Source organism: Centropristis striata, chromosome 24, assembly GCF_030273125.1.
Source record: "Centropristis striata isolate RG_2023a ecotype Rhode Island chromosome 24, C.striata_1.0, whole genome shotgun sequence".
Taxonomy (NCBI): domain Eukaryota; kingdom Metazoa; phylum Chordata; class Actinopteri; order Perciformes; family Serranidae; genus Centropristis; species Centropristis striata.
The window spans coordinates 16,762,591-16,790,132 of record NC_081540.1 but is presented as its reverse complement, the minus strand read 5'-3'; the positions used below and the strand labels follow the sequence as shown (position 1 = coordinate 16,790,132).

The 27,542-nt window shown below is 38.5% G+C and overlaps 1 protein-coding gene across 1 annotated transcript in view; it reads left to right on the top strand.

Annotated features, from left to right (window-relative positions):
* Positions 1-27,542, top strand: part of LOC131962755 (diacylglycerol kinase zeta-like) — a 112,305-nt gene that overhangs the window by 44,338 nt on the left and 40,425 nt on the right. Inside the window, exons 26-28 of the mRNA XM_059327810.1 lie at positions 10,128-10,188; positions 14,508-14,548; positions 17,674-17,816. Coding sequence (XP_059183793.1) covers positions 10,128-10,188; positions 14,508-14,548; positions 17,674-17,816 — 245 coding nt within the window. The remainder of the gene's footprint in view (positions 1-10,127; positions 10,189-14,507; positions 14,549-17,673; positions 17,817-27,542) is intronic.

Sequence of the window (27,542 nt, the reverse complement as noted above, 5' to 3'; positions counted from 1 at the left end):
AAAAAGACACAAAATGACTAAAAAAAGACACAACAAGACACAAAATGACTAAAAATAACTAAAAAAGGCACAAAAAGACACAAAATGACAGAAAAAAGACACAAAATGACCAAAAAAAGACAGAATTACCAAAAAAGACTGCCATTCATATAAAACTCACATTAAACTTTCATATCAAGGTGGGGGCCACAAAATATCGTCATGAGGGCCGCAATTGGCCCACGGGCCGCGAGTTTGAGACCCATGCTGTAAACGGAGTGAAGCCAATTATGTAGTGGTTCAAGACCAGCAAAAAGTTGGTTCCCCTCTGGAACCAGTTTTCCTGGCAGAGAGCCTCGGACTGCCTTGGTTCAAAAGGGGTATACACCTTAAAATTCACCATGCTATTTTTTTACCCCCCGAAAAAAATCAAAGCATTGACAGCACTACTGTCCCTGTATTGATTTGGCCAGAGTTCAGCGGACTGAACATACGCGGTCCAGCCATATAGCTTTCCACCTAGTCTTGTTTTCCTGTCTGGTTTCTTTCTTTGTTCTGTGTGGCCGGGGGGATTTACCTGCTGGGATACCGTACTGTCATGCTCTGTCACCCTGATGTGCAGTGGGGGGGGTGAGGTCGCTGTGCTTTTACAGCGTGCTGGCCTGCTTGACCTGAATTGTGTTCACAAAACATAGAGCCCTGCAGTCCTTTCCATTTCTGTGGTTTATGGAAGCAGACATGAAACTGCCCAACCAACCTTAGACGCATTAAGTAACTTAGAAATGATGCAAGTCATGTCTGTTTTTTCCTTTTAATTGTAGATTGTAATTGAAGAGCAGATCCCTTACTATTATCCCCATGCTAATTGCAATGGCCATTTAAGTCCTGTAAATCCTGCAGAATTTCCAAATGTTTCCAAAAGTTTGGATACTTTCATATCTTTCTACTACTGTTTTTCTTTTGAATTGGGTCAAACCCTGATGCACACCAAGAATGTAAACCCAGACCCTTGTCGCTTCCAATCTGGTGCATTTCATTTTTGCTGTGAAAGCAAACTAATCCAACCACAGGATTAGTAGCTAGGCCTGTCACGAAAGTCAATATATCAATTTATCATTCAGTACATAAAAATGGACGCGATAGTTTTTGTGGACTCGATAATTGTTGTTTGCATAAGCCAGGCATGGGCAACTTAAATGCTGGAGGAGGCCACAATTTTTCATCGACATTACCACAGGGCGACATATAGGACCGTGCACTTAACCAGATATAATGAAACTGTAATTTTAAATATGTTTAAAGTGCAGTAACTTAACAATATTTCATGCTCAAATGCATGTATAACAGTATAAATAGGAATACAAAAGGTTTGAAGCAAATAAAAAATAACCACTTACTGTGATTTCTTTTTTTTTTTCAGACCCACATTAATTGCAAGAAGTAATTTTGTGCATTTTTACACTGCACTTTTAAGATTTCATGCTCAAAAAAGCATGTAGTTGTACTGAGGGCCACTTCAAGTGAGGGTGCGGGCCGTATGCGGCTCCCGGGCCTCCAGTTGCCCATCCCTGACATAAGCCATCAACATTTTCACCAGTCGTGCTGCTTCTGTCCCTCTCCTGTCACTCAACCTGTTGTCTGTGGGAGGTGCGACTCACACACAAACACACACACACACACACACTAGCCAGCTGAAGCATAGTGTGTGTGTTACTGCAAGTCAAGTTTCCCGACGGCTGCACAACTCCAGAAAGTTTAATGGAATAATTGGAATTGGTGCCAAAGCCGCTAACTACACAGCGGCTGCCACTTATTGTAAACAAACCAGCATGCTAACTGTACACAAAGTGTCCGCCGCTGATCGTACACAAACCTGCATCACTAACTGTGCACAGAGTGTCCGGTGCTTGTTGTAAACAAACGAAGGTCGCTAAGTGAACACTTCCTGCAGCAGCAGCAGCAGCACATACACACTTACTGCTACAGAGCTGTTAGCCTGTTAGCACTCACTGTCCTGCCTCTTAAAGGAGCCACGCCTCTCTTATAGTGGACGCATTATAACTCAGACTTTTTGTGGTATTTCAGTAATACTGCAAATGTTTGACAGGCAGTAGAAATTGCCAAAAAATCTCTGAAACAGTTGTTTATATATTATTTATAATATATAATAATACAATATTTATCTCAGTGCAATAGAGCCTGAGAGTCTATTTTATTTGTTTGATAGTAGTTTATTTATTTATGTTTTATTTATCTAGGATGTTTTAATATTTTCCACATTTAAATTTTCGTGAAATGCCTAATAGCAGAAGTGATTTTAGCATGATTTCAAAAGCTAAACTAGTAATAAATCTATCTGCTGATTGTGAAATCTGCTCTGAAATGATGTGAAGAGAAATTGAATGAATATTACCTATTTATGCACCTCGACATTTACACAATAACAAAGTACACTCAAGTACACACAAGTGTTTGACAGCAAACCAGCAGAAATAAGCTCCAAATAATTCCCTGTCGGTGTGTCATTATTCATAACATGTGCTTGATTTACAGTCAAAAAAGTTAAGTGCTCTGAAAAAGTAGGCTGGGTGCAGCCCCATATGCACTCTCATCATTGGGGAAAAAATAAAAAAAGGTGCTGGCGCAAAAATACTATATGGACACATCCTTATAATGCTATAATATAATCAGTTATGTATTTGTTCATTCTTTGTGACACCAAAGAACACAAATAGACACATTTGAAGCATTAAAATGCTGCATAAACCTTAGTCAGTTACCAGAATTTTATTCCTTGAGGATCCTGATGATTCAAGGATGACTATTGTGAAAAGTGTCCAATCAAGAGTTACAATATTTTTCTGAGAGGATAATAGAGCGAGTGTACAAGAGGACAGGAGAGCAATGACACCTGAAGATCAATAAACTGCAGCAGCAGTACACAAAGGTGCTGCTGTGGTAATGGCATAATAATGTTATTATATTAATCTGTTCATTTTTGTCCATTCAGTCATACTGCGATAGAAGACTACCCATAGAAAAGTCAGTTGCCAGTCTACAAACCAATCAATTGGAAGTATCGGGAGACCAAACCACTCTCATTCCTAGGCTGTCAAAGCCTCTGCTTTGTCAAGGCCCCCGGCATCTGATATCAATGCACCAGGCATTCAACAATCCGTAAAGCGTCCGCATTAACACATTTGCAGCTATATCTGACGCTCAGAGCAAGTGCTCAGGATAGCAGGAGGCGTAGAATATTGAGCAAGAAAATCCATGGATGGCGAACAATGGGGTGGATGAATGGGTCAAACAAACACTGACTTTCACCCAGGATGCCTTTGTTTGTGTCTTATGGGTTCAAGGAGAGCTCTGTGTTAATGTTGAGCTATGTTGACTACTTAACGTCCATACTTATTTAAACTAATCTTAACCTAGTAGTTTTGTTGCTGAAACATAACCAAGAAGTTTTGTTGTTGGTAAAAATACCCAAATAGTTTTATTGCTGAAAATATAACCAAGTAGTTTTGTTTCCCAAACATACCCAAGTAGTTTTATTGCTGAAAACATAACCAAGTAGTTTTGTTGTTGCTGAACCATAACCAAGTAGTTTTGTTGTTGCGGAACCATAATCATTTTGTTGCCGAAACGTAACCAATCAATTTTTGTTGCCTTAGTAGTAGTTTCTTAGAGTAGTTTTGTTGTTGCCGAAAGGTAACCAAGTAATTTTGTTGTTGCCGAAACGTAACCAAGTAGTTTTGTTGTTGCCGAAACGTAACCAAGTAATTTTGTTGCCGAAATGTAACAAAGTAATTTTTTTGCCGAAAGATAACAAAGTAGTTTTGTTGCCGAAACGTAACCAAGTAGTTTTGTTTTAATTAAAAACGTTAACCATGTGTTCCACCAGTATAAAACTGCAACTAGCTGAGCATCATGGTTTGATGTGTTTGGCTACCTAGTACATACAAAAAAGCATCTTCTGTGCTTCTCCCCCTTCTGTAGGCAAAAAAAAAATTGGTCAAATTTGTTCCCTAAGAACATAACATACAATGTCATACTATATGAATGCGATATGAATATTGTTATATTTCATATTGCAATGAAATTTCTGATTAAGCACATAATGGGAATGAAATCACCAGAAATAATTGTTTCACTCTACACACTACACAAAATCATGCTGTTGATCTTCTATGCAATCTGAATTTCATATGCTTTATGTTGTATGGTGTATAAATGTACTCCGTGACATCACTGTTGGGTGTGATTTCAGGTGCAACAGAGCACCTTTTAGAGTGGGTTGTCTATTAATCACAAGGTTGGCAGTTCGATCCACGGATCCTTGCATGTTAAAGTGTCCTTGAGCAAGAATTGGAACCCTTGAATTGCAGCTTCTACAGTGTGTGAGTGCCTGTGTGTGAAAAACTGAAAGGCCTTTGGTCCAGACATGCATTCCCTTGACTATTTTCCTTTGAATACATGGCCATATAATCAGGTTTGGTTACTGTGTTTGTCCTAGAAAAGGAAAATGTAATTCCGGTTTCCACGATCCTACAACATCATCTTAAAACCAGAGGTAATCCCAATACTTGTAAATTCAATAAAGTAAAAGCAGCTGTTGAACTGGCTGTATTTAGGCAGTCAGTGAGGATGAGAGGAAACTCTGTGTTCTCTTCTCCTTACGTGGATGACATGTACCCACATCCTTCATTCCACAATGAGCTTTTCATCTTCCTCTTCAGGAGCGAGCAGAGCAACACTAACTCTGTAAATGTTATTTTTAACAACACTATCTTGTTTTTATATAGGTTAGATCACTAACACTAGGAAGACAGCTCATGAGTTGTTGTCAGACTTTGTGTTGCGTAGCAACCAGATGATGTAACACCCGTTTCACCGTTTGATCTCCAGTTCTCTGGCGACTGGTGATGCTCGCTGGTGCAGTTTGTGATCGAGTGGGAGAAACAGTTTGACCAAATATGGTAAACTTTTGTTGCACATAATACAGTATATATTCATTCATTCACTGTTTGACCAGAACAATGAGGTCTGCGTTATTTGTTTGTTTTTTAACCATCCAAGACCAGGACAGGCAGAGTCTACATTTCATCATCAGCTCCCCTTTATAATGAATTGGGGGATGTGGGCAGTTGATATTTAGGGGGGGATAGCAGGTCAGCACTAGACGCCACATTAACCCTCGTGTACTCCTAAAAAAAAATATAACATCCATGGTCCTCAGGGGTCAAAAAGGATCCCATGACATTAGACTGGTTTTAGGACATGTAGAAAAAAATTCCTTTTTTTTTTTCACCTTTTAAGGCATGGGTCTCAAACTCGCAGCCCTCGTGGCGATATTTTGTGGCCCCCACCTTGATATGAAAGTTTAATGTGATTTTATATGAATGGCACTTTACCGTGTTGTGTATGGAAGGTCCCTTTAATTACTTTTTTTAGTAATTTTGTCTTTTTTTTAAATAATTGTGGCTTTTTTTGTTATTTTTGTCTTTTTAAAATAATTGTGTGTCTTTTTTAAATAATTTTGTGTCTTTTTGAATATTTTTGTCTTTTTTTGTTAATTCTGTGTCTTTTTTTGGTAATTTTGTGTCTTTTTAAAAATAATTTTATGTCTTTTTTAAGTCATTTTGTGTCTTTTTTTTGTTGCAATTTTGTGTCTTTTTGGTCATTTTCATACTGCCTCCAGCGGCCCCCAGGTAATTTGAGTTTGAGACCCCTGTTTTAAGGCAACTCATGACCAAAAAATTGATATATAATTTTCATTACTTCAATCAATGTCATTACCTCAATCAATGTGTTGATCATGAGTTGCCTTAAAAGGTAAAAAAAAAAAAAAAAGTAATGTCATAGGGTCCTTTTTTGATATATTGCTGTTACTGTACATTGTCGTGTAGCTGCTGCCATCTGTGACATTGCTTGTTCTGATTGGCTGATCTTATTGCAGGTGAAAATGGGAAAAAAAAGATCTGAAAGCAGTTGAAATGTCATTCATTTAGTTTAATTTACATGACATTTATTTTTAAGGCCTTGTGTGACCATGTATTTAACTTGGAAGATATATGACACACTATATTTAATGCATTATTTGTGCATCTCGTTGCTGATACCTGGAGCGACAGGCAAACTGCACTTCCAGGCTGATGCTCCTGTTTGATAAATAACGCACATGACTCGGGGCGCTGAATGAATCAGAAAGAGGCCTACAAGGCTTACTAAATCTGACCGAAACACAGGAAGAACTCTGCAACTTTCTGTGTAAGAAGACAAACAGGAGTGAAGAGAGAAGAGACGGGAGAAGAAAGAAGGTGAAGAGAAGAGTCATTCAGTCAGACGCGTTCAGCTTTTGATTCGGTGTTTGTAGGATTGCTGTAAAAAGCCTGCGGGCGTTTTACTCCGCTCGAGACTGCTGCCGAAGTCGACAGCAGGATTAGATAAGTACAGACAAACGCAAGGAAGGAGAGGAGGAGTGTTTACTTCAGCCAGCGTCTCTGTCACAGTCTGCATGAAAGGTTTGCTGTTTGAAAGGAAAACAACTTTACTTTCTTTGGCTTGTTTTCCCCCAGCCACATCTCTGGGAAGGTGACTTTTTACATTCAGTCACTTCTCACAGCGCTGAGCTGAGTCTGGATGTTTTGGAGGCATTGAAGTCTGCAGTGATTATCTGACAATTAGCCCATTTTTATGCTAAAAGACATACTTTCTAAAAGTTTGACATTGTCTCCTTTTTGTTAAGCAGTTTTCATGTCTTCTCAGCAATTTGAGGCTACAGCGTCTATTTTGTACAGTTACTATGGTAGTTTTTCATTGATTAGTTTCATTGTCCTTTCGTCCTTCTTTCACATTCAGTTTTCATTTGTTGATAAAAGTGAAAAACATTTGGTCATAGTTCCAATGTTACTGATGATGATTTAGTTTTCAACCCAGTCGCCAGAATGAATGTTGCCACTATATAGGGCTGGGCGATATGGACCAAAAGTCATATCACAACGCCAGCAGCTGATCATAAACAAAGCAGCATGGCTAATTATGCACAGAGTCTCCGCTGATCATAAACATTGTGAATTAACCGGCATCACTAACTGTGCAGTGTCCAGTGCTTGTTGTAAACAAACAGCCAAGTGAACACCTCCTGCGGCAGCAGCATATACACACTGTACTGCTACAGAGCTAACTGTTAGCCTGTTAGCACTGTGCTACTGTGCACCTCGTTCAGGAGGTTCAGGACTGCACTATGGAAGGGCAGAAAATCAGGCCTTCACGGGATCACTATGAAAGCCCTAAGGCGAAGAGCCGGCAAAGATCTTTCCAGCAATATAGTGGGGATTTGCGGGACCACACTCTGAAAAAGGGGCTTATGTTTATTGTCGCTTGTGACTACTTGTTACTTCGCCGGCTTTTACAAATGGTGCGTGTTGTTGGGGTGACTGGTACTATGTCACATCCTGCTTAGTGTTCTATCCAATCAGTAACCAGGATTTTTTCAGGGGGGAAAAACGACCCTGCTCTTCTAGAGGGACAAAAAAACGTCCGGACAAAAGACCGCTCAGGACGGCTCGTATTCAAATTAAGGGCGTTTCGGCGAGTGAGACCTGCCTCATTCCAGGTATTGGACTGTAATGGAAACACCCCTATAGACTGGCTGTATATATGCAGTCTGTGATCTCCCCACTCAGATTGAGCGATGTGCCGCCATGTGCAGCCTTCGGGTGCGACGTGGCTGCCAGAGCTCTCTTGGTGTTTTTCAGAGTCTACCTATAAAAAAACCAACCAGGGATGTACCAGCGGATATATTTATCCCATTGCCACACCCTAATGTAGTGTCAATTCTCCCCAACACTAAGCAGCACATTCAGCTTCTAAAATAATCCTCACATTAAATCACAACCTCTTTGAAACTGTTTCAACAAAAACTGATGATAATTCATGAAAGGCGGATTTACTGCAGAGCTGTTGGATTAGACCGCAACCAAAGTCTTTACATAAAAAAAGAACAAAAGAACATGCAGCATACAAGACATCCAACAAATGCAGGGATAATGAAATGTCAGGCACAGTTAACAGCAAAAGTGTAGGTTTTACTTGAAAACATCAATGGAGAGAAGAACACTTTTGTCGAGAAAGAGAAATTCACAGTTAGGGACCTCTGCCGAGAAACACTACGGCTACAACATTTAGTCCTTGATCTGTGGACAGACGGGAGTCTTTGTGGGAGGATCTAAGGTGTCTGACAGTGTAGTGCAGGGGCAGGAGCAGAGCCAAGACCATTTAGTGCTGTGTAAACAAAGAACAAGGTTTTAAACTTCAGTCTACAGCTAACAGGGAGTCAGAGCGGGAAGGCAGGATTCTCAGTAATATGCTGTCTGTTTTTTTGATCTTGTTAAAAATCTCGCTGCAGCATTCTGAGCTAATTGGAGGCTGGATGGAAAAAAAGGTCAGAGTGATAGCAAAATACAAAAAGTTTCAGTAATGAGGTGTTGGGATGTGAAGGTGTGGACAAGTTTGCTCAGGTCACAGACACAATTCCCCCGTGCCTTCAAGCATTACAATTCTGATTTATCACTTTATTAAACTTTCAAGACTGAATCAAAGTTGATGTCGATGTGTTCTCATTTATTCACTTGCTGTTTTACTCCATTCAGACCAACAAAGACCTCACTGTGTTTTCCTCCTTTATCTAGTTATGAGTTTGTATGTTGTGGTGTCTGTTGTACACTGGTAACACGGTTTTTAAAGTGGCATTGTTCGGCCAATCAAAATTGACTTGCATCTCTAAGCCATTCACTGTACACGTGCATCATTCACTCTTGTGCTGTGAGAAATAGCAGCTAAAAGAGTCCCTCAAAACAACACTTTTCTATTTCTAGCAGTGAAGACAAAAAAAAAAAGACAAAATAAAAATGGGGTTTCTTAAGTTCCAGAAATGCCAGGAGTTATTGAAGCAACTACAATGCTAAGCAGTTTGACATTCACTCAATAATTAACTCATTTTCATATGCTGAATTTGCACACATTTATGTATATTATTCATATTGGTTTTTGGGTCTATAGCCACCTGATCAACATGGGCTCAGTACAGGCTTAATGTACTCACTATCCTTCTTTGGAAGTGCTTGTCCAATGGTTGAATATCTTCAGAAACCGCCTCCGCACGGTTTATTTTTTTATGAGTAAAATAAATGCATATCATGATATTGGCAACATTCCTACTTCTTGACGTAGTGGCGTAAGGGTTTCCATTAATGACCTAGACCATGTCGGTCCGCCAGAGTCTGCGTTGTGTCTCTGTTCAGCAGAGTGTCCGTCAAAACCCACCTCTCCGTCCGAACTGTATTCTATCAACCTGTCTGGGCCAGTTAGAGGTCCAAACGGTCCGAACACACTGCTGCATTGTGCCGTTCGTTAGCCGCAAGCTAACGTTAGCTAACAATTAAAGTTGTGTTAATCACAAAAAAGCTACTTCCTGTCGCTAAAATAATGCAGCTTTCAAAATAAGAGCACAGTGTGTTAAATCCACCACAGAATTTACAAGAAGACTGTCAAAATAGCTCTCAAAGTGGACGATTGATGCATTTTACTTGTACAAAATCTTCTTCTAGGTGTTTTTAAAAAAAATAATTTGCTGATACTCAAGAGTCAAGAGTATTATATTTAGATTTATTTATTTATACAGACTAAAAAAATCTTACTTTCTATATCTTTTTCAGTATTTTGTAATAAAATACCCTGAAATATCGTGATAATCTTTTAGGGCCATATCGCCCACCCCTACTTTTGTGTCGGTGGCAACTGTCAAACAAATACAACAACTAAAGACAAAGTTGTACCAAAAGGTATAACTCTTAGCTAGTTTGCAAGGGGTTTCGTCCTGATAGTAACAATTCATATCCTCCATAGAAAGGATGTGATACGTCACTATCATACTTTCTGGCATTAACCTGCAGTTTCACAGTTGCTCTGTTAAACAAAAAAACCTGTTCTGTTCTTCTCTTCCCACCCATCCCTCATTCTTCTGTCCTTCTGTCAGAGCTGCTCAATCAGCTCGTTGGTTCTTCTGTTCTCCAGATACATGGATCAATGTTAACCACTTTGCTCCAGCTCTGTAATCTTAACAGTTCTCTCTGTTTGTCATTCAGGAGGAGGCAGCCAAGAATCTTTCCTCGCAAAGATTATCTCCAAAGTGGTGTTTCCTTGACTGTAAGTAAATCACTTTGTTGACTCTTTTTTGACTAGTTTTTCTACTACTTGGACTCAACTTGTCCACTTATCCACATATGCAAAGTACAGACAAAAACAGCATCATTTTACTTACTGGCCAACTCTGTGTTCTTTTCATTTGGCTCTCTGGAGACTAGACACTTTGGAGTTGCCAGGCTAACTGTCAACCATTTTTAATCAGCCACTTGTGTGTTCTGGTCACAACCAACTTTAGTTAACCCATTTAGGCCTAAAACGCCTGGAAAAAATGCCTGTAAAACCTATGGCAATTTTGAAAAAAAACCCTAAAACCTGAAGTTTTCTGGAAATTCAACAGAAGATTTTTCAGCCTCTGTAGCAGATAGAAATTAAATTCAAAAAGTATTTGAGAGCTTATACCCGTGGCTTTCATGAGAAGTTCATTTGTTCAAACCTTCAATAAAGTTTTTAAAAAAATCAACAAACTCAGCAAATGTTACATTTGACTGAATAAAAATCCTATGCATAATACTAATACATGCCCATTAGCAAGATGCAAACATGATATGACCATTGGAAGAAATAGACATAGTTCTCATTAGCCTACTGTAATAAAATAAATAAATAATAATAATCATAATAATAAAATATAATAATACATTTTATCTATATTGCACTTTTCAGGGTTCTCAACGATGCATAAAGTAATATAAGACAAACAGTCATGATTTCTTATATCATCACAATCAATTAGTATTATTATTGTTATCTCCAGATGGCCACAAATCTGTCTGTTCTTCGGTGAAAATATGTCATCTAAAAACATATTCCTCATCCATAAATCCCGGTCGATTGGTTCCGAGGGTTCAAAGTCCGGATCAGCAATAAAATCGCCGGTGTTGTTTTCATCAAGATCTTACTGCTGAGCTCCCTCAGCTATAGTCGTCTTCCGCCATGATTTCAAAGTTCTGGAAAAGTCCCATGTGGCATTGCAACACTCCCACATGTATATTGATGCATTTCATTGGCCAAGAGACTGAAAATAGGTGGAAAAAACTACAAATACTACAAAACGACGTATCCGATTTCCTGGTTTTAATGGTAGAATAACGCAAGAGCGTCCCCGTTTTTTTTTTTTTAAAGACATTTTTTGGCCATTTTTGGGATTTATTGATAGGACAGAGTGAAGGGGGAGACAGAGGGGAAGACATGCAGGAAAGGGCTCCGAGTCAGATTCGAACCCGGGCCGCCCGCTTACGACGCCTCTATGGTGCGCGCTCTACCAGGTGTGCCACCGGGAACGCCCTAAGCGCCCCCGGTGTTAATGGTAGAATAACGCAAGAGCGCCCACGGTTTTAATGGTAGAAATGCGGTAATGCTTTCCCGGCTTAAATGGGTTAATCTTCAGGTTCCCAGCTTTCAGATGGTGTACACCACTTCTATGTGGCATCTGCTGTTGACCTGCTATCTCCCCCTAAAGATCCACTGCCCACAACCCCCAATCCTCTATAAAGGAGGGTGATCGCTAAGGGGTTAAAGCTAACTCTGTGGCTGCTCTTTGCAGCTGTAAAACACTGAATTAATAGTTTTGAGCATCACAGCCTCCAATAATTGACTCATTTCACTTTTAGAATTGAATTCATTTTCTCTGATAACATTGGGAAAGTCTAGAAGAGCCACAGGATTTAATTATTCTATCCCCATTTAACTGAGCATAGGGCTAAACTGGAAGTTAGCTGCTTCGGCCTGAAAATGTCTTTGGTGATTGGTTAAGGAAAATGTCATTGAAAGTTGATAGTACATACACTGAAAAAAATTGGAGTGACATTTACTTAAAAAAAGGCAAGTTTTTCCACACAGAAAATGTTTGTAATCTTTACTCGAGCTGTTTCTAAGTAATATTTATTTAAAAGAACCACTTTTTTTTTTTTAATGAAAATACACAAGTAAATTGCAGATTCACTGATGTCCCTCAATTACATTTTACTTGGGAATATCAACTAATTAAGCCAATGAACTGGTTTAGTGAATGATTCAATTTACAGACAAAACTGAGGACACAACAAACAATGCATGATGTGAAAAACTGCTATTTTAAGGTAAAAGCACTGAATTTGTATTTCTTTGTAGAATTTATATAGATGATTGAAATAATAATTACAGGGCCTTTCAGTGTATGAACATTAAACAGGTTTTCCTTCCTGTATACTGGCCATAAAGAAAGCCATTGATTAATGCACTTCCAATTGGAAGTATTGGGGGACAAAATCCCCCGTCCTCAAATTAATTTTAAATCTTCCACAGTGACAGTCCTACTCTTTATGGTTTCCAGACAGTGTTTGCTTGCAGACCTCAGTGGAGGGATAGAAACACAAAGAGGGAAACTTTAACTGTAACTGTGGAATAAACTTCTCTATCTTTCCACTATGTTGTCTCTTAAATTGACAATCTGAGCCTGTCAGTGACAAACAGGAACCCCTCGCTCAATACTAGACATGCATTGTTATCCACATTATTCACGTGCACACAAAAACTTGGGGAAATAGGACCCAGGTTGAAAAATTGCAACATTGTAGCATTATAAGAAAAACATCTATAACACTGGAGCTTGCAGACTAGGATAAAGTCAAATATGTGTTCAGCAGACAAATAATAATGATAACCACAACATTCCACATCAATTGCACCAAAATAGCACAGCCTCTTTCCTTAGCCGAGAATGAAAACACAGCTATGCTCAAACTTGTTGAGTGACAGCTTCTTCATCTGCAAAATTGATTTCTGGCAAGGTCAGGTCATGTTTTTTTAGCTCATTATATACATCATAAGTATATATATATATATATATATATATATATATAACACAAACCTGCAACATGCAAACAGATTCTAGAGTTTCTCGGAATAACATAAAGCGCACTTCCATCAGATCTTGTTTATTGGTGAATGTCATGAATATTAATCTCCTACAGCAGCAGCTTACCAAAAATATCACAGAGCAGAGCCATGCATCTTACACAATGATATTCACGCACACACACACAAACCCACACACACACACATGGCGCGCCCCTCTGCTCGGGCAGAGTCCTGGTGGAATTTAACCGAGAACAAAGAAAGAACAAAACAAACAGCGAGTTGAAAGAGAGAGAGAAATGTTTGAAGAGGACAGAGAATTGTGTGTGTGGTTCGCAGGTGATCCGTTATCTTGTCATCCTGTGGATTCATTAAGGGGATATTTCACTTCATAAATAAACCTACTGTATGTGACCTTATAGTCCAACCCGACACCGGGAAGAGGCTTTAAGCTTCTGAGATCTCCGAGTCCCAGTCCTGATCCAGTAATTAATTCTTTCTGCATAATTCAGCTGCACAGAGCATACGAACCCTCACTGGGCGATAGGTGGGGTACACCATGGACAGGAAGCCAGAACATCACAGGGCTGACACATAGAGCCTGGTAACACTTGGTTTTAAAATGCGTCTCGGGCGATCATATCACAAGTGGTCAGCGCTAAATACAAGTGTAAAGAGGGTCCAAGATGCATTGTGATCAGATCACTCAAACCACTTGCCAAGGTGGTCTCGGACACATTTGACCACATGTATTTTGTAGCGTAAACTAGGGCTGGGCGATATGGACCAAAAGTCATATCCCTAACCCTAACCCATCATGTTACGGTGTAAGAGACAGTCAAAAATCACATTCAGTCCGTCTGTCTGTCACAATTCCGGCTTGCCTCCAGGTTATCACATATACAGTTGTTTTCAGTCTAGCAGTATTCAGCAGTATATTTATTATATTTATATTTAGGCTGAATATCAATATACGAGATATATCCTGATATTTTTATGGGAAAGTGAGAGCAAATGCTCAGTCAAAGCCAAATATGACATGTCACAAGTAGTTTTATTGAAACCGTTTATTTAAGTGAGCATAAATACTGTATAGCAACAGGAGTACCTTTTTTAAAAAAAAAATCAAAGCTCCATAAAGTGCACATTTTAGATTAAAAAAAAAAAAAATCTGAAATAAATATATTTATATAGAAAAGAATAACAATTTATGAGAATAACGAACATTAGAAAAGCAAAACCTAGTCAGGGCAACATTTATATATGATGAAAGAAAAAAAATTGAACTATATAGATATATGCAATATGGTCTGATTCCATATCACATTTAAAAATATATCAATATATTTTTAGGTCGATATATCGCCCAGCCCTACATTAAACTCTGATGAATGCTGTTGTTGCCAGAACCTTTTTAGTGATAAGTTCTGTCACCACAGAGAATGTCTCATTGGTTTCCACTGTGTTTCTGTTTGTCTCTTAAGCTACAACAGCAGATCGTTTCTACCGGATAGACAGAGCACAGGTAAGTCTTCCTCCCCTAACTCACTCGATGTCATTTTATATCATTTCAAGGAATTAATACATTTGCCTCTTTACTACAGAGAGCACTGTGTCTTGTTGCAAGTGATTGATGGTCAGTTCTAGTGCCTTTAGGTGAAAATTGTGTAAATATAATAGATTTTGTTTGGCTCGCTGCTGCTCATAAAGCTAAATTACTGTAAGAACAAGATAATAGCGGACAGCAGGAGGACAATATTTATCATTATTTTGGTGAGTGAAACTATGATTCCCCTGTAAAAATGTTAAGTATAAATTTACAGTAATTAACTGGCAGTAGTTCTGCTTGCAAAGTAATGTATTTCTAAAGTTACTAAGATAATATAAGTGTAAGGGTGGCAAAAATAAGATTTTGAAGAGTGTCTCCAGTGAAAGTTACGGCCTTGAGGAGAGAGCAATTTTTTTTTTTCGGGTGACCTGGCTCATCTCAAGGCTCACATTAACACTTCAGCAGATGTCTGCTTTTTCATGAGCATGAACAGAATTTGGTTTCTTGCCAGCTGCATAATAATTCCCATCGTTTGGGTAGCGAGGGCGTAGCTGGCATTTTGCTCTGACAAGTGGCTCCTACACCAGAGCAACAGAGGCATCTACTGCTGCATCTAGCTACATAGAGTTATTAATCTACTGGTACATCTCAAAAAAATAGAATATCAAGAAAAAGTTCAATATTTTTTGTCAATCATTTCAGAAAGTGAAACTCCCCGATTTTTTCTTGTAATTTTGATGATTCTGGCTTAGAGATAATGAAAACACAAAACTCAGTGTCTCAGAAAATTTGAATATTACATAAGATCAATAAAAAAAGGATGTTTTAAGCACAAATGTCAGGCTTCTGAGAAGTATCTTCATTTCTATACATCAATTCTTGATTGGTCATTTTTTGTGTGTTTTTATGTGTTTTTTTTTCTTGTTTTTATGTGTGTTTTTGTCATTTTTTGTTTGTTTTTATTTGTGTTTTTGTCATTTTTGTATTTTTGTCTTTCTTGGTGTGGGATTTTGTGTTTGTGTGTTTTTTGTGTTTTTTTATGTGTGTTTTGTGTGTTTTTATGTATGTTTTTGTCATTTGTTTGTTTCAAGTGAAATTCATACATTATATAGATTCATTACACATAGAGTCAAATATTTCAAGCTTGTATGTCTTGTAATTTTGATGATTCTGGCTTAGAGATAATGAAAACACAAAACTCAGTGTCTCAGAAAATTAGAATTTTACATAAGATCAATAAAGAAAAAGGATATTTTTAAACACAAATGTCAGGCTTCTGAAAAGTTTGTTCATTTTTATACATCAATACTTGGTTGGGCTCCTTTTGAATCATGAATTTCTGCATTAATACTTGGTGGCACGGAGGAGATCAGCCTCCAGCACCATGTTGCTTTTATAGCAGCCTTCAGCTCATCTGGTGTCTCTCACCTTCCTCTTGACAACAGCCCATAGACTCCTATGGGCTTCAGGTCAGCCCAGTTATCTGGCCAGTCCAGCCCAGTAACACCATGGTCATTGAAGCAGCTTTTGGTACCTTTGCCAGTGTAAACAGGTTCCAAGTCCTGCTGGAAAATGAAAGCAGCATCTCCAAAGAGCTTGTGGAAGCATGAAGACTCTAAAATGTCCTGCTAGATGGCTGCTATGTTGACTGTGGACTTCAGAAAACACAGTGGAGCAACAGCAGCAGAGGACATGGACCCAAACCACCACTGACCCAGGACCAGCACATTACACTGACCAGCAATATTCTCGTTTTATGCTGACACACTTTTTCAGTTTTGTGTTTTCATTATCTCTAAGCCAGAATCATCAAAATTACAAGAAAAACAGGCTTGAAATATTTAAATACTAAATGTATGATGAATCTATATAATGTTGGAGTTTCACTTGAAAAATGACAAAAACACACATAGAAACACAAAAACGCATAAAAACACATAAAAAACACAAAAGACACAAAAAAATGACAAAAAAACACAAACATACAAAAACACAATTTTTTTTTTAACAAAAACACATAAAACCCCTCACCAAAATCACACAAAAAAGACAAAAAACACACAAAAAATGACAAACGCACACAAAAAATGACCAACCAAGTATTAATGTTTAGAAATGGAGATACTTTTCAGGAGCCTGACATTTGTGTTTAAAATATCCTTTTTTTTATTGATCTAATGTAATATTCTAATTTTTAGAGACACTGAGTTTTGTGTTTTCATTATCTCTAAGCCAGAATCATCAAAATTACAAGAAAAACAGGCTTGAAATATTTCACTCTGTGTAATGAATCTATATAATGTAGGAGTTTCACTTGAAACACACAAAAAGTGACAAAAACACAAAAAACACATAAAAAATACAAAAATGACAAAAAACACACAAAAAATTACAAAAAACACACAAAAAATGTTCACTCACATATTCAACTGACGATCAATATTCTAATTTTCTGAGACACTGAGTTTTGTGTTTTCATTATTTCTAAGCCAGAATCATCAAAATTACAAGAAAAACAGGCTTGAAACATTTCACTCTGTATAATGAATCTATATAATGCATGAGTTTCACTTTCTGAAATGATTGACAGAAAATATTGAACTTTTTCACGATATTCAAATTTTTTGAGATGTACCTGTATATCGTTTAATTGTCAGAGGCAGGGTACTGGTCTCCCTGCGATATATTCCTCTCTTCCATCCACATCTCCACAGTTCTTTGTTCGAATGTGGCTTCAGAAAGCAGGTGCAGGTGCTCCAGTTTGCCGCCACTCTGAGATCATCACAGATGTGATCACTAGGAGTAGGTACACAGGTGCTGAGAAAAAGCCAGCTCACAGTTCAGTACCTCTCCACTCGTTTGCATAATGTAACTGAGCTGAGAGACATTTATTTTACTCTAAGAATTATAGCGACATATGCCGGCTCTGTAGAAATGATCACAATCACCTTACCGTTTTGGAAACCTGAATGATAAATAAGCAGCTAAACTCTCTGCAAACAGCTTCATAGAGATGTTTCATGCAACATAAAAACCTTAAATGAATATTTTTTGTTGAGGATTTAGTGTGATTTAGTGTGCCCTACTTCATGTTTCACCAGGAACATCTTAACTACGTATCAGAAATCTCCCAAGAAGAGATCTACATCCTGGACCCTGAGCTGGTTGTCATGACGACAGTAGCCACCTCCCCCACCGCCATGCCTGACCTGGTTAACCCCGCCTCCAGCCTGGAAAACAGCCGGTAGGTCCAACAGTCAGTGTCATCACAGGTTCAACCTGAATCCTACTCTACTACGTGATGGTAAAGTGGAGAGATTTTGTCATTCGTTGCGTTTCCGTCAACACATTTCTCCGCATTTTGAAGAATCGTATGAAAAAAGTTTGATAGATACGCCAAAATTCAATATAACTTTTGAAAATGAGTGTAAAAGTTTGTACGCTAGCTTGAGGTGTTTTTGTCTTTTTGGAAAAATAGTTAATTCACTAAACGGGAGAAGAGGAAAGGCATTTTCTGAATAAATTCAGTTATAGTGAACATTTAACTCACATGACTGATCAGCTGTTTCCTGTCTGCCGGAAAACCCAAAAGAAGAAGAAAAAGCTGTTTACGTTGTCCATGTCTTCCCTCCATTTTCTCTTCTGGGTGGCCAAAGTTGTCCAATTTGCAACCTCTTTTTTTGTTGTTTCTCTTTACTTAACCTGTTTACTGATGGATTAGCCAACAGAAATACATTACACTGCCATCTACTGACCAAAGTATGTTACTGCAGCTTTGTTTATTTGCTCTAAGCCAGTTGATGGAAACGTCCCAAATTTGCATTTTCTTTTATGCGAATTTACAAAATTCCGCTTAGACTTTAACCCTCTGGAGTTCATCTATTTATTGAAAAGACACGTTTTATTTCCAGTAATAACTTTATTTATATATGATATGTAGACAAGTTGAGAAAGCCAGTTAAAGTTCAATCATAGGAGCTTTCACAGTGTGCCATTTATGTTTCTAGACCTGCTGTTTTTGTGTGTATAAATGGTAAAAAAAAAAAAAAAATGATACATTTCCAAAGACACCTGTGTCTTTTGTTTGTATTTTGGGTTCCTGGCAGCTTTATACTTTAATTAAAATAAAATGAAAAATCTGACAGATAGCCAAGTTTGTGTCAACAAAAAGGAGCGTGATGTAAGGACAGACTGAAAGATGCTGAACAGAGACAGAATGCATAGGAAGCTGACAAATTTGAACCAAAATCTCCTGGACTTCAGAGGTTTAATAGAAACACTGCTTTTGCCTGGTGCAGTATTATCTGAAAAAGCATCCATCCATACATACAAGTGTACACACCAGGTAGAACATCTGTCTTAAGATCTGAATTTGCTGGTTTGTGGATTAGCTGCCTCTCTCAGAGGGAACTAAGTCATTGTTTTACAAGCTATAGATTAGTTACTGTGGGGACCGTGTCTCAGTGAGTAGAGCGTTTGTGCACTAATCATGAGTGATTCGATCCTCTGCTCCTCACGCCCACAAGTGTCTGAGTGAGAGACTCCAAAATTGTCCAAATTGCTCCCAATGATTCCCAGAGCCTTGCACAGTAGCTTGCTGTCTGTGTGTGTCTGTGTGTCTGTGTAAAGGTGATATATTAATGCACTACGACTTATCATTTACCAAATCACTGTTGAAGTCCCAGTCCCACATTGCTTTGTGCCTTTCTCTTTATTTCCTTTTGTACTTTATCCAGATACACCTCCTTCATGACACAAAATAAGTACAGAGTGTGAAAGTGGGCAGCTTGTGTACCTGCTGACACTGGAAACAGATGAAAGAGCAGGAAGGCATCGTCAGTCGTGTTCATTCACCAAATACTGGAAAATGCAAATCAACGCCTACAATACAGATGAGAAAACCTGTCTTTGAGTTGGATATTCAGCGGGCTTAAAAACTAGCTAACAGAGCAGACAGAAACCCACTGAAGAGAAATTGGACAAATTATCTCCGTTAATGCAGTTTATATTAGAATAATAAAACAACAGTTCAATGTTATCCCTGCTCAGTGCTGTTATACTTTTTCTTCACGAAACACATATGTAGACGTTCAGGAAGAACTCAGGATGCTCAAAGTGTTCACTGATAGAAACTGCGATTTGGCCAAAAGTGCTTCCAGTTCAAGGGGAACTTTCAGCTGTTTTTGTCTCTCTCTCAGTGGTGTCAAATGTCACAGGAGCAGCTGCCGTTGATTGTCTGTGTGGCGGCCACCAATCAGAGCAGATCAGATAGAGGGACGGACACACACACACACACATTCTTGTACTTCTATCTTTGTGAGGGCCTTCCTATCAAGGTTATAATAGTTTTGAATTTTTTGTTTTGTTTTAATTGGGTTGTGAATTTTTGTTTTCAAATTCAGATAGTTTTAATTTGTTTTTAGAGTGAGTTTGATAGTTTTAGTTTAGTATTTATTTTTTGAAATACTTTAGCTTTTGTTTAGCTTTTATTAGTTTTAGTTTTTGTAATGGGGTATTTGTTGGGTGGGAGATTAAAAGAGGTCACAGTAAATTTTGCCTTTATTTCCTTTGTCTTATCCATCTTCATTATGTATGAAAAAAGTTGACAAAGAGGAAAACGAAGGACATTTTCACTATAATTTTAGTTAGTTTTGTAACCACACAATACAGTTTCAGTTAATCATCACTATCATGTAACCTTTAACCCTTAAAACAAAGTCTGAAATCTCAAAAAAGGCTTTAAAAAAGTGAGGACTGGCCGAAATGTCCTCACTTTGCAAAAACACCCTCACTCTGTTGGTTAAAAACGTGTTGTGGTCCTCACTATGTAGGAAGCACAAGAACACACACACACACACACACACACACACACACACACTTATACACAAACATGTTAAAAGCTTGATCTGTCACATACCTCAGCAATGGTAGAGATAATATACTGTAATCTAGTCGGCAGTGTCATTAATGTATCGGTGGGAGTCACGAGCCAGAGTCAAGCATACTCAAAATTTCTTTATAAATGTTCTAGTTGTTCCTTGTTCCTTCTAAGAGTGTCTTTATAACAGCAGTTTTCGGGGCCTGTAGGGGAATAGCCTGAGAGAAGAGAAGCTCTGAAGCGATGCAGTAATAAACATCTTGAAAAAGCCTGTGGGGATATAACGCCAGCAGCAGGAGGAGGAGTACAAATGTTGCACAATTTCCTCCAAAGTGTCATAAGTGATGGGACCAAACAGTGACATGCTTCGGTTCTAAGTGGACGTAAGGACAATACAGCCCCTTTGCCTGATATGGAGAAACTGACAGCTTGTTTCTCAATTTGTCAGTTAAGAAGGAGGCCAACTCACTGCATGACTAAGTGGATGAAAGTTTAGTGGCTATTGACAAAGGAGGGTTTGTCAGCCTGTCAACAGTGTCTAAGGCTTGTGTGTTATTATTTTTGGCAATGATGTCATTTCTACCTTCTAGATGATAAATGTGAGGTCATAGGTGTCTTAATGCTTTTTAACTCTCTTTGATTCATTTTTTTTTTTTACCAGCGTGCCATTTCTCCACGGTGCTTTTTTCTCAATGGCTTCAATAACATTTGTAATTTTAGAACTGAAATGATCTAAAAGTGTATCTACTGCGGGGGCAGGCGTGGAAGAAAAAGCCTGAATGAATACTTCTCTCAACAGTTCTTTAGAGCTTCTTTCATAGAGGTTATCGTCACAAATTTTTAACTTTAATTACAAACAATAACTACGAAGTTGAAGTCAATGCAGATAATGGATGGACTGCCCGTTGCACATTTTGCACAGTGTTTAGGGAGCTTGTAGATCGTCATGAAGAGAAAAATATTCAAAAGAAGCAATTCTGAAAAATGTCTGTCACTAGATAAAATTATTAAAACAAAATGGCAATCCCACCTCCTTTCTTAACCCTTGTGTAGTCCTCCCGTCGACATGTACAAAAAAAAATATTACCAACTTTTTTTTTTTTCACCTTTTAAGGCAACTCATGACCAACACATTAATATATAATTTTCATATTTTTTTCATTATTAATTGGTCAGTATTAGTCAAATATACAAAATTAAGCCTCATTTCAAGAGGCAAAAAAAGGTAATAAAACCTGAATATTTTTTCAATAGTTATAGTGGAAAAAAAACGTTTCTTGATGAGAATGCACAGAGTAGAGAACATTGTTCATTTTTGGATGTCAGCAAAAAAAGAAGAAGAATAACACTCATGGTCCTCATGGGTCAAAAAGGACCCCATGGCATTAGACTGGTTTTAAGACATGTAGAAAAAAATGATTGACAACTTTTTTTATTCACCTTTCACGGCACGTCAAGACCAACACATTGATATATAATTTTCATATTTTTTCATTACTTTTGGTCAGTTTTAGTCAAATATACAAAATTAGGGCCTAATTTTCAAGTTTGACTGTGTGCATGCATAAAGGGGCACATATGCTGAAAATTTCAAGCAATTCTATGAAAGTTAACCTATGTTAATCGCATGTTGAAAATGATTTGGGGTCAAAAAGGACCCCAAGAGTATAGGAGGGTTAAAGATGTCACACTAAACTTTTCAGTGTAAATTTACAGTTATTTTCTGTAAATAATGTAATTCTCTTTAAGTGCTGTAATCGCATATTTATTATGACATTGTATGACATCAATACAGTGGAATACTGTTCAGATTTCACTGTAAATTTACATATTTTACAGTGCACTCATAGAACTGAAGCAAGGATGGATTGACTCAACAGTTTCAGTTAAAAACAAATTAAAATGTAAAAGTTTTTAGCTTTAGAAGACATTTTCAAGTTTCCTTGTGAAAACAGACTGGCTGAAAAGTAATTGGTATCAATTTTTTTTCAACTACTCTTTATTGTTTTGTTTTTTCTTTCGTTCACATACAAAAATAAAGAAGACACATGTAAATTTATGCTTGAAATCAACACGAAAGAACAGAATGATAGTAGAAAAATAAAAGCAAAAACAAACAAACAAACAAAAATCTAGGTGGAGTCAAATCAAATATCAAAACAATAATCAGGTTTACAAATAAAATGAGATTTATATAGTAATAATACAACTTGGAGGATGTCAAGTGTTCTAAAATTCACAGTTGTTAATTTTTCATGGGGTTATATTTGGTATAATAGTCCATAAATGGCTGCCATGTTGTGTAAAAGGTATTATCTTACCTCTCAGGTTTATTTTCTCTAACTGCAAATGTTTCATTATATCATTCATTAAAGCTTGAAAGACTGGGGAATTTTTTTGTTTCCAGTTCAGCAGAATTATTAATTGGTATCAAATTTGATGAATCTGCAGAATGAGTTGAGTGCATCTGGTTCATTCTACTACGACTGATAGAAAACTGGGCCAGGATGGCGTCCAGCAGAAGATCTGTTTGTGGGTGTGGGCGGGGCCACTGTACCAGGCTCTCCATCCATGCCCAGGAGTCCAGCAGGGGACCCTGCCGGTCCACTGATGCCAGGCAAATTGGCTTGCTGTTGGCTTGAATTGCAGTAATTTGAGATATGTCAGAGCAGCTTGGTGGCATCCATTAACTTACATCACATCTGTCTCTCGGCTTGTTAAAGATAACCAGGGAGAGGGAGGCTGATGAGGAAAACTTTTGGTGACCTTGCTGGCCTTAAGAGTCTTGTCAGCCCAAGAGGGAGAGAGCTGTTCTCTATCCTTTTGTCGCCATCATTATCAGCAAGGTTGTGGTTGCAGAGTGTGTGTGGTTGAGGTTCATTCATTAATTCCAGTATTAACCAGTGCTTCCATTTTTTCAGTGGATCCCAAATGAGGAGTGTTGGGAGGAGGAATTAGGAGACTGATCAATGAGCTGGTTCAAGACTTTAACTCTAGATCTGTTTGTTTCCTGAAAGATGCCTACATCCCCACAACAAATACACGTTATCAGAGATTGCTAAACTTTGTGCAGCTAATCCCTCTGTTCACTTTGGCAGTGGTCCACAAATACAAAAAACTGGGGTTCCAGTTTGTTCACATAATTAAACAGTTCACTGAAATTCTGCGATTTTTCACTTTTGTCACAAACCAGAGCACCTGGGAAGCAGCATGTTTATGTTGATAGCAGCTTCTCCCCATAACTACAGCTGCAGGTTGAATTGTCTCTCTAGAGGAGTTTTTCCACTTTGCACCACAAGATACTTTTTTTGCCTTTTTTTCTTCTTCGCTGGCACCAGGCCCCTAGTAGAGTCATATGCATTGATGCTGATTTGACATAGTGGTATTAACGTTGGAATTACATATTCCGGTTGCGTCTAGGCGGCAAACTCCGGGTCTGAGCAGGGAGGCAAACCAGGAAGTGCCTTAAGCTGCTTTTTACCAAAAATTCCAGCAGGGGGCGCTAAGTTCTAATAATGGCCCCACTTAGAAGAAAATAGAAGATAAAGAATCGTATGATTTGGGGTGTGGCTACCTTTGATTGACAGGTCACTAACAGGGCGAGCCGTCATCAGGAGAGAAGCAGAGCAATGCGTATCCACGGCAACGTGTCAATAAAGTTATATATAACATTATATATATATATATATAGAAAAAAGGACGTTTAGCGGTTTGGTGTCATAACTTTGACCCTTTCACTGTATTTTCACTTAATGACAGTTTATTTGAACATTTTGTTCAGTAAAAATGTCTTGTTCAGCGTTTGGTTGGACTAACAGACACTCCAAGGAGTCGCTGCTCAGTTTTCTGAGGTTAGTAACATACATTTTGTTTTTGTTTTTGTTTTTTGCTAGACAAAACTAACATCCCAGTTAATGCTCCAGTTAATGCTAACATGAATTAGCAGTGACTTCTCTCAGTCAGGTTGAGGAGTAGAGAGGCTGTAGTCAGTGATCAGATCCCTCTCACTCCTCCACAGTCCAGATATGGTCTGCTCCCCGTATCAGAAACAAGGTGGAGACGAGTGTAACGCTGAACTCGAGTCTATGGTTGCGTCACATGATACCATTGGACCCAGAAAGACTTTCCCCCCGAAGACTAACATTTGTAAAGAAACGTCTCTAAATCAGCAAAAAGAAAATTCAGATGGTCACAGCCCCCACAAAATGACTTGTTTCACTGACAGAAATTGAACCATTCTGTCCATTAACATTTGGAAAGTCTAGAAGAGCCATAAGTCATTTTATTCATACTTAAGTGAGCAGATTGCTTAACAGGAAGGCTGGTGGAAGTGTTTAGTGCACAAGTCCTATAGGTCCAATAGAAGCTCAAGAGCAGCAGAAGATCCGGGTATTTTTTTATGCACAAATGTCAAAACTTCTTTTTGGCTCTTGTGCAACTGAGCAACTTTCATAGGGAATAAGCAGAACCCCCTCCAACACTGTATCTGGTTCTCTTTACACATCCATGGCAAGCACTGATTATAATACTCATTACCAAAAACTTTTCAGCAGCCATCTCCCATTTCTGGCTTTTCAAAACACAGGTGTAGATAATGAAGTTGATGATAGCTGAGTTCCATTGAGCTGCTTTAGTTCAAGGGTGCTGCTTTGTGCATGCTGGCTCACTGTCACACGGACACATGAATAGAACGGAGCCATTGTAAGTGTTGTCAGAAACATCTGTGCTTTTCCTACTATGACAAGTCAAAGTGTCTGCTGTGACAAAGGAAGACCTATAGTTCAAACCTGTTTTCCAGTTGTCTGCTGTCTGCCAGATGTCCGGGGTCAAAATTGGTTGAGCTAAATCCATAAATTTGTTCCTCCGTCGGAGTACAGTGCTTTTTACTTATCAGGTTTTTCACCCGGATTATCTCCGCAGGTAGAAATCCCATTCACTGTGCAGTCTTTGGAAAGTTATGGTGTCATTCAGAGATAGCTGTCCACTTAAATCTATCTTCAATGATTTCTGGTGAACTAACTCACCAGGAGAAAACACTAGAAGATGCCCGTCATGGAGTTCAGAAGACTTCTACAGTGTAAATATGCTTGTCTCGTATATCTTTTATTCCAGTTTACGACTTCCATTGATTCTGATGAACAGAGAGGCTCAGTGCAGTCCAGTGCAAGATTCTAACTTTGGTTTATTCAGTTACTGTTTGGGTCACATAAATGTTTCAGAGATTCTACCAGACTAACTGAATTACTGAAAAGTGTGTGTGTGTGTGTGTGTGTGTGTGTGTGTGTGTGTGTGTGTGTGTGTGTGTGTGTGTGTGTGTGTGTGTGTGTGTGTGTCTGTGTGTGTCTGTGTGTGTCTGTGTCAGGGGTCTTTTATGCCAGCACACTATACTTAAACGCCTAGAACGCGTCGCCTGCCACTGCCACGAGCGAACGTAGCGGACGCCTGTGTGTGTGTACGCCTATAACAATTCAGCTGTTACAGAGTCTCAGCTTCACATGGGATTGGTTATAAGAAAGCAGAACTTATAGATGAACTCCAAGCCCCCACAGAGCTGTCAGGATATTTCTATTATTTTCAGGCCCGTTTTTATTTCCTTGTTAATCTCTCTCTCTCTCTCTCTCTCTCTCTCTCTCTCTCTCTCTCTCTCTCTCTCTCTCTCTCTCTCTCTCTCTCTCTCTCTCTCTCTCTCTCTCTCTCTCTGAATATCGAATTGATATTTAATGATAGCAAGGGTGAAAGGGATAATTAAAATAATTTCAGCTACTTAAAAATAGTAATAGTAAAGTGCGACGCTCACAGCCAGTTCCCAGTTAGCTCTTGGACATACAGTTCATTACGCATCAGCTGTAATGTACAAATTGAATATTATGTAGCCATGCGGACCTGTCCAATGAATAAGGATGCTTCTTGAGTAATTTTATGCGCTTGGACATACAGTTAATTAAGCATCAGCCGAGGCGTGTCCTTAAATTGCATTTAGGTAGACTGAAACAGCCTAAACTGTGTAATAGGTCTCTCTTGGTAAAACATGGATTGCTTTAATTGTGAAGCGAAGCAGCTGTTAAACTCAAAATTCGCCATCATAGTTTGATAAAAAAACATATTTTGTTACAAAAAATATAAACAAGTATGTAAGAAAGGAAATAAATGTATAATTGCATTTGTAACTCGGCCCTTGTGACCACCCTGGAACTCTTCGTTGACGGGTGGTCGTTATATTTGCGGCTCGCACCGCGTCGTGCTTTATTTCTCACAACGGCTGGCGGCTCAACCTTAAACAGTACAAGTAAACACTGGCGTGAGACAACAGAAAGATTAAAGGCCGGTGTTGTGTCCTTAATGGTTTCCACACTAACTGGTTGCCGTAGGCTATGCGCATGTTCTGTTACGCATGAGCTGTCCGTGGTACTGAAACAACAATCGTTAAACAAACCGTTAATGTGAGGATTCTGTCTGATGTTGTGCTGTTCCTTAACACCTTATCTACTGTTTGCGTTCATCTGTAGTCGGCACTTTGTGCAATAAAATTATTTATTGTGCCGTGAGATAGAGCCGATACGCATGTTTTGTCTTTACTGTTGTATTGTGTACAGCCTTTATAGAGCTCTGTTGGGAGAGCTTGTGTACGGAAGCGCATTGCATTCACTGGATAAAAAAAAAATATCATACACTAGTATAGGCTACTGTTCTCTGAACCATACATGGTTCACATTTATGAACATAATTATTATTTATTATTAATCATAATCATATATCATATATCATATCATGTATATATCACATATCAGTCATATCATGCTTGATACTGATGCCGGTGTAATAACTGCGCCACCCTGTGGCTAAACATCAGCACTGAAGCCATAACTTCACAAATCCTGATTTCCAATGATTATTATGTTTATAATGTGTGTGAGGTTGTCGTTGCAGCTGCTGCCCGTTCGTCACTATGCTGACAAGTTGCCAGTGACAACGCGTTGCCATGAGATAAACAACCTAAAAGTACTTCAGAAGCGATCAGCAGCACCGGTAACTTAACTTAACAGTCACACGGCTCTTCATGTCACGTATTTGAGGCGTAGTTCACCCGTCACG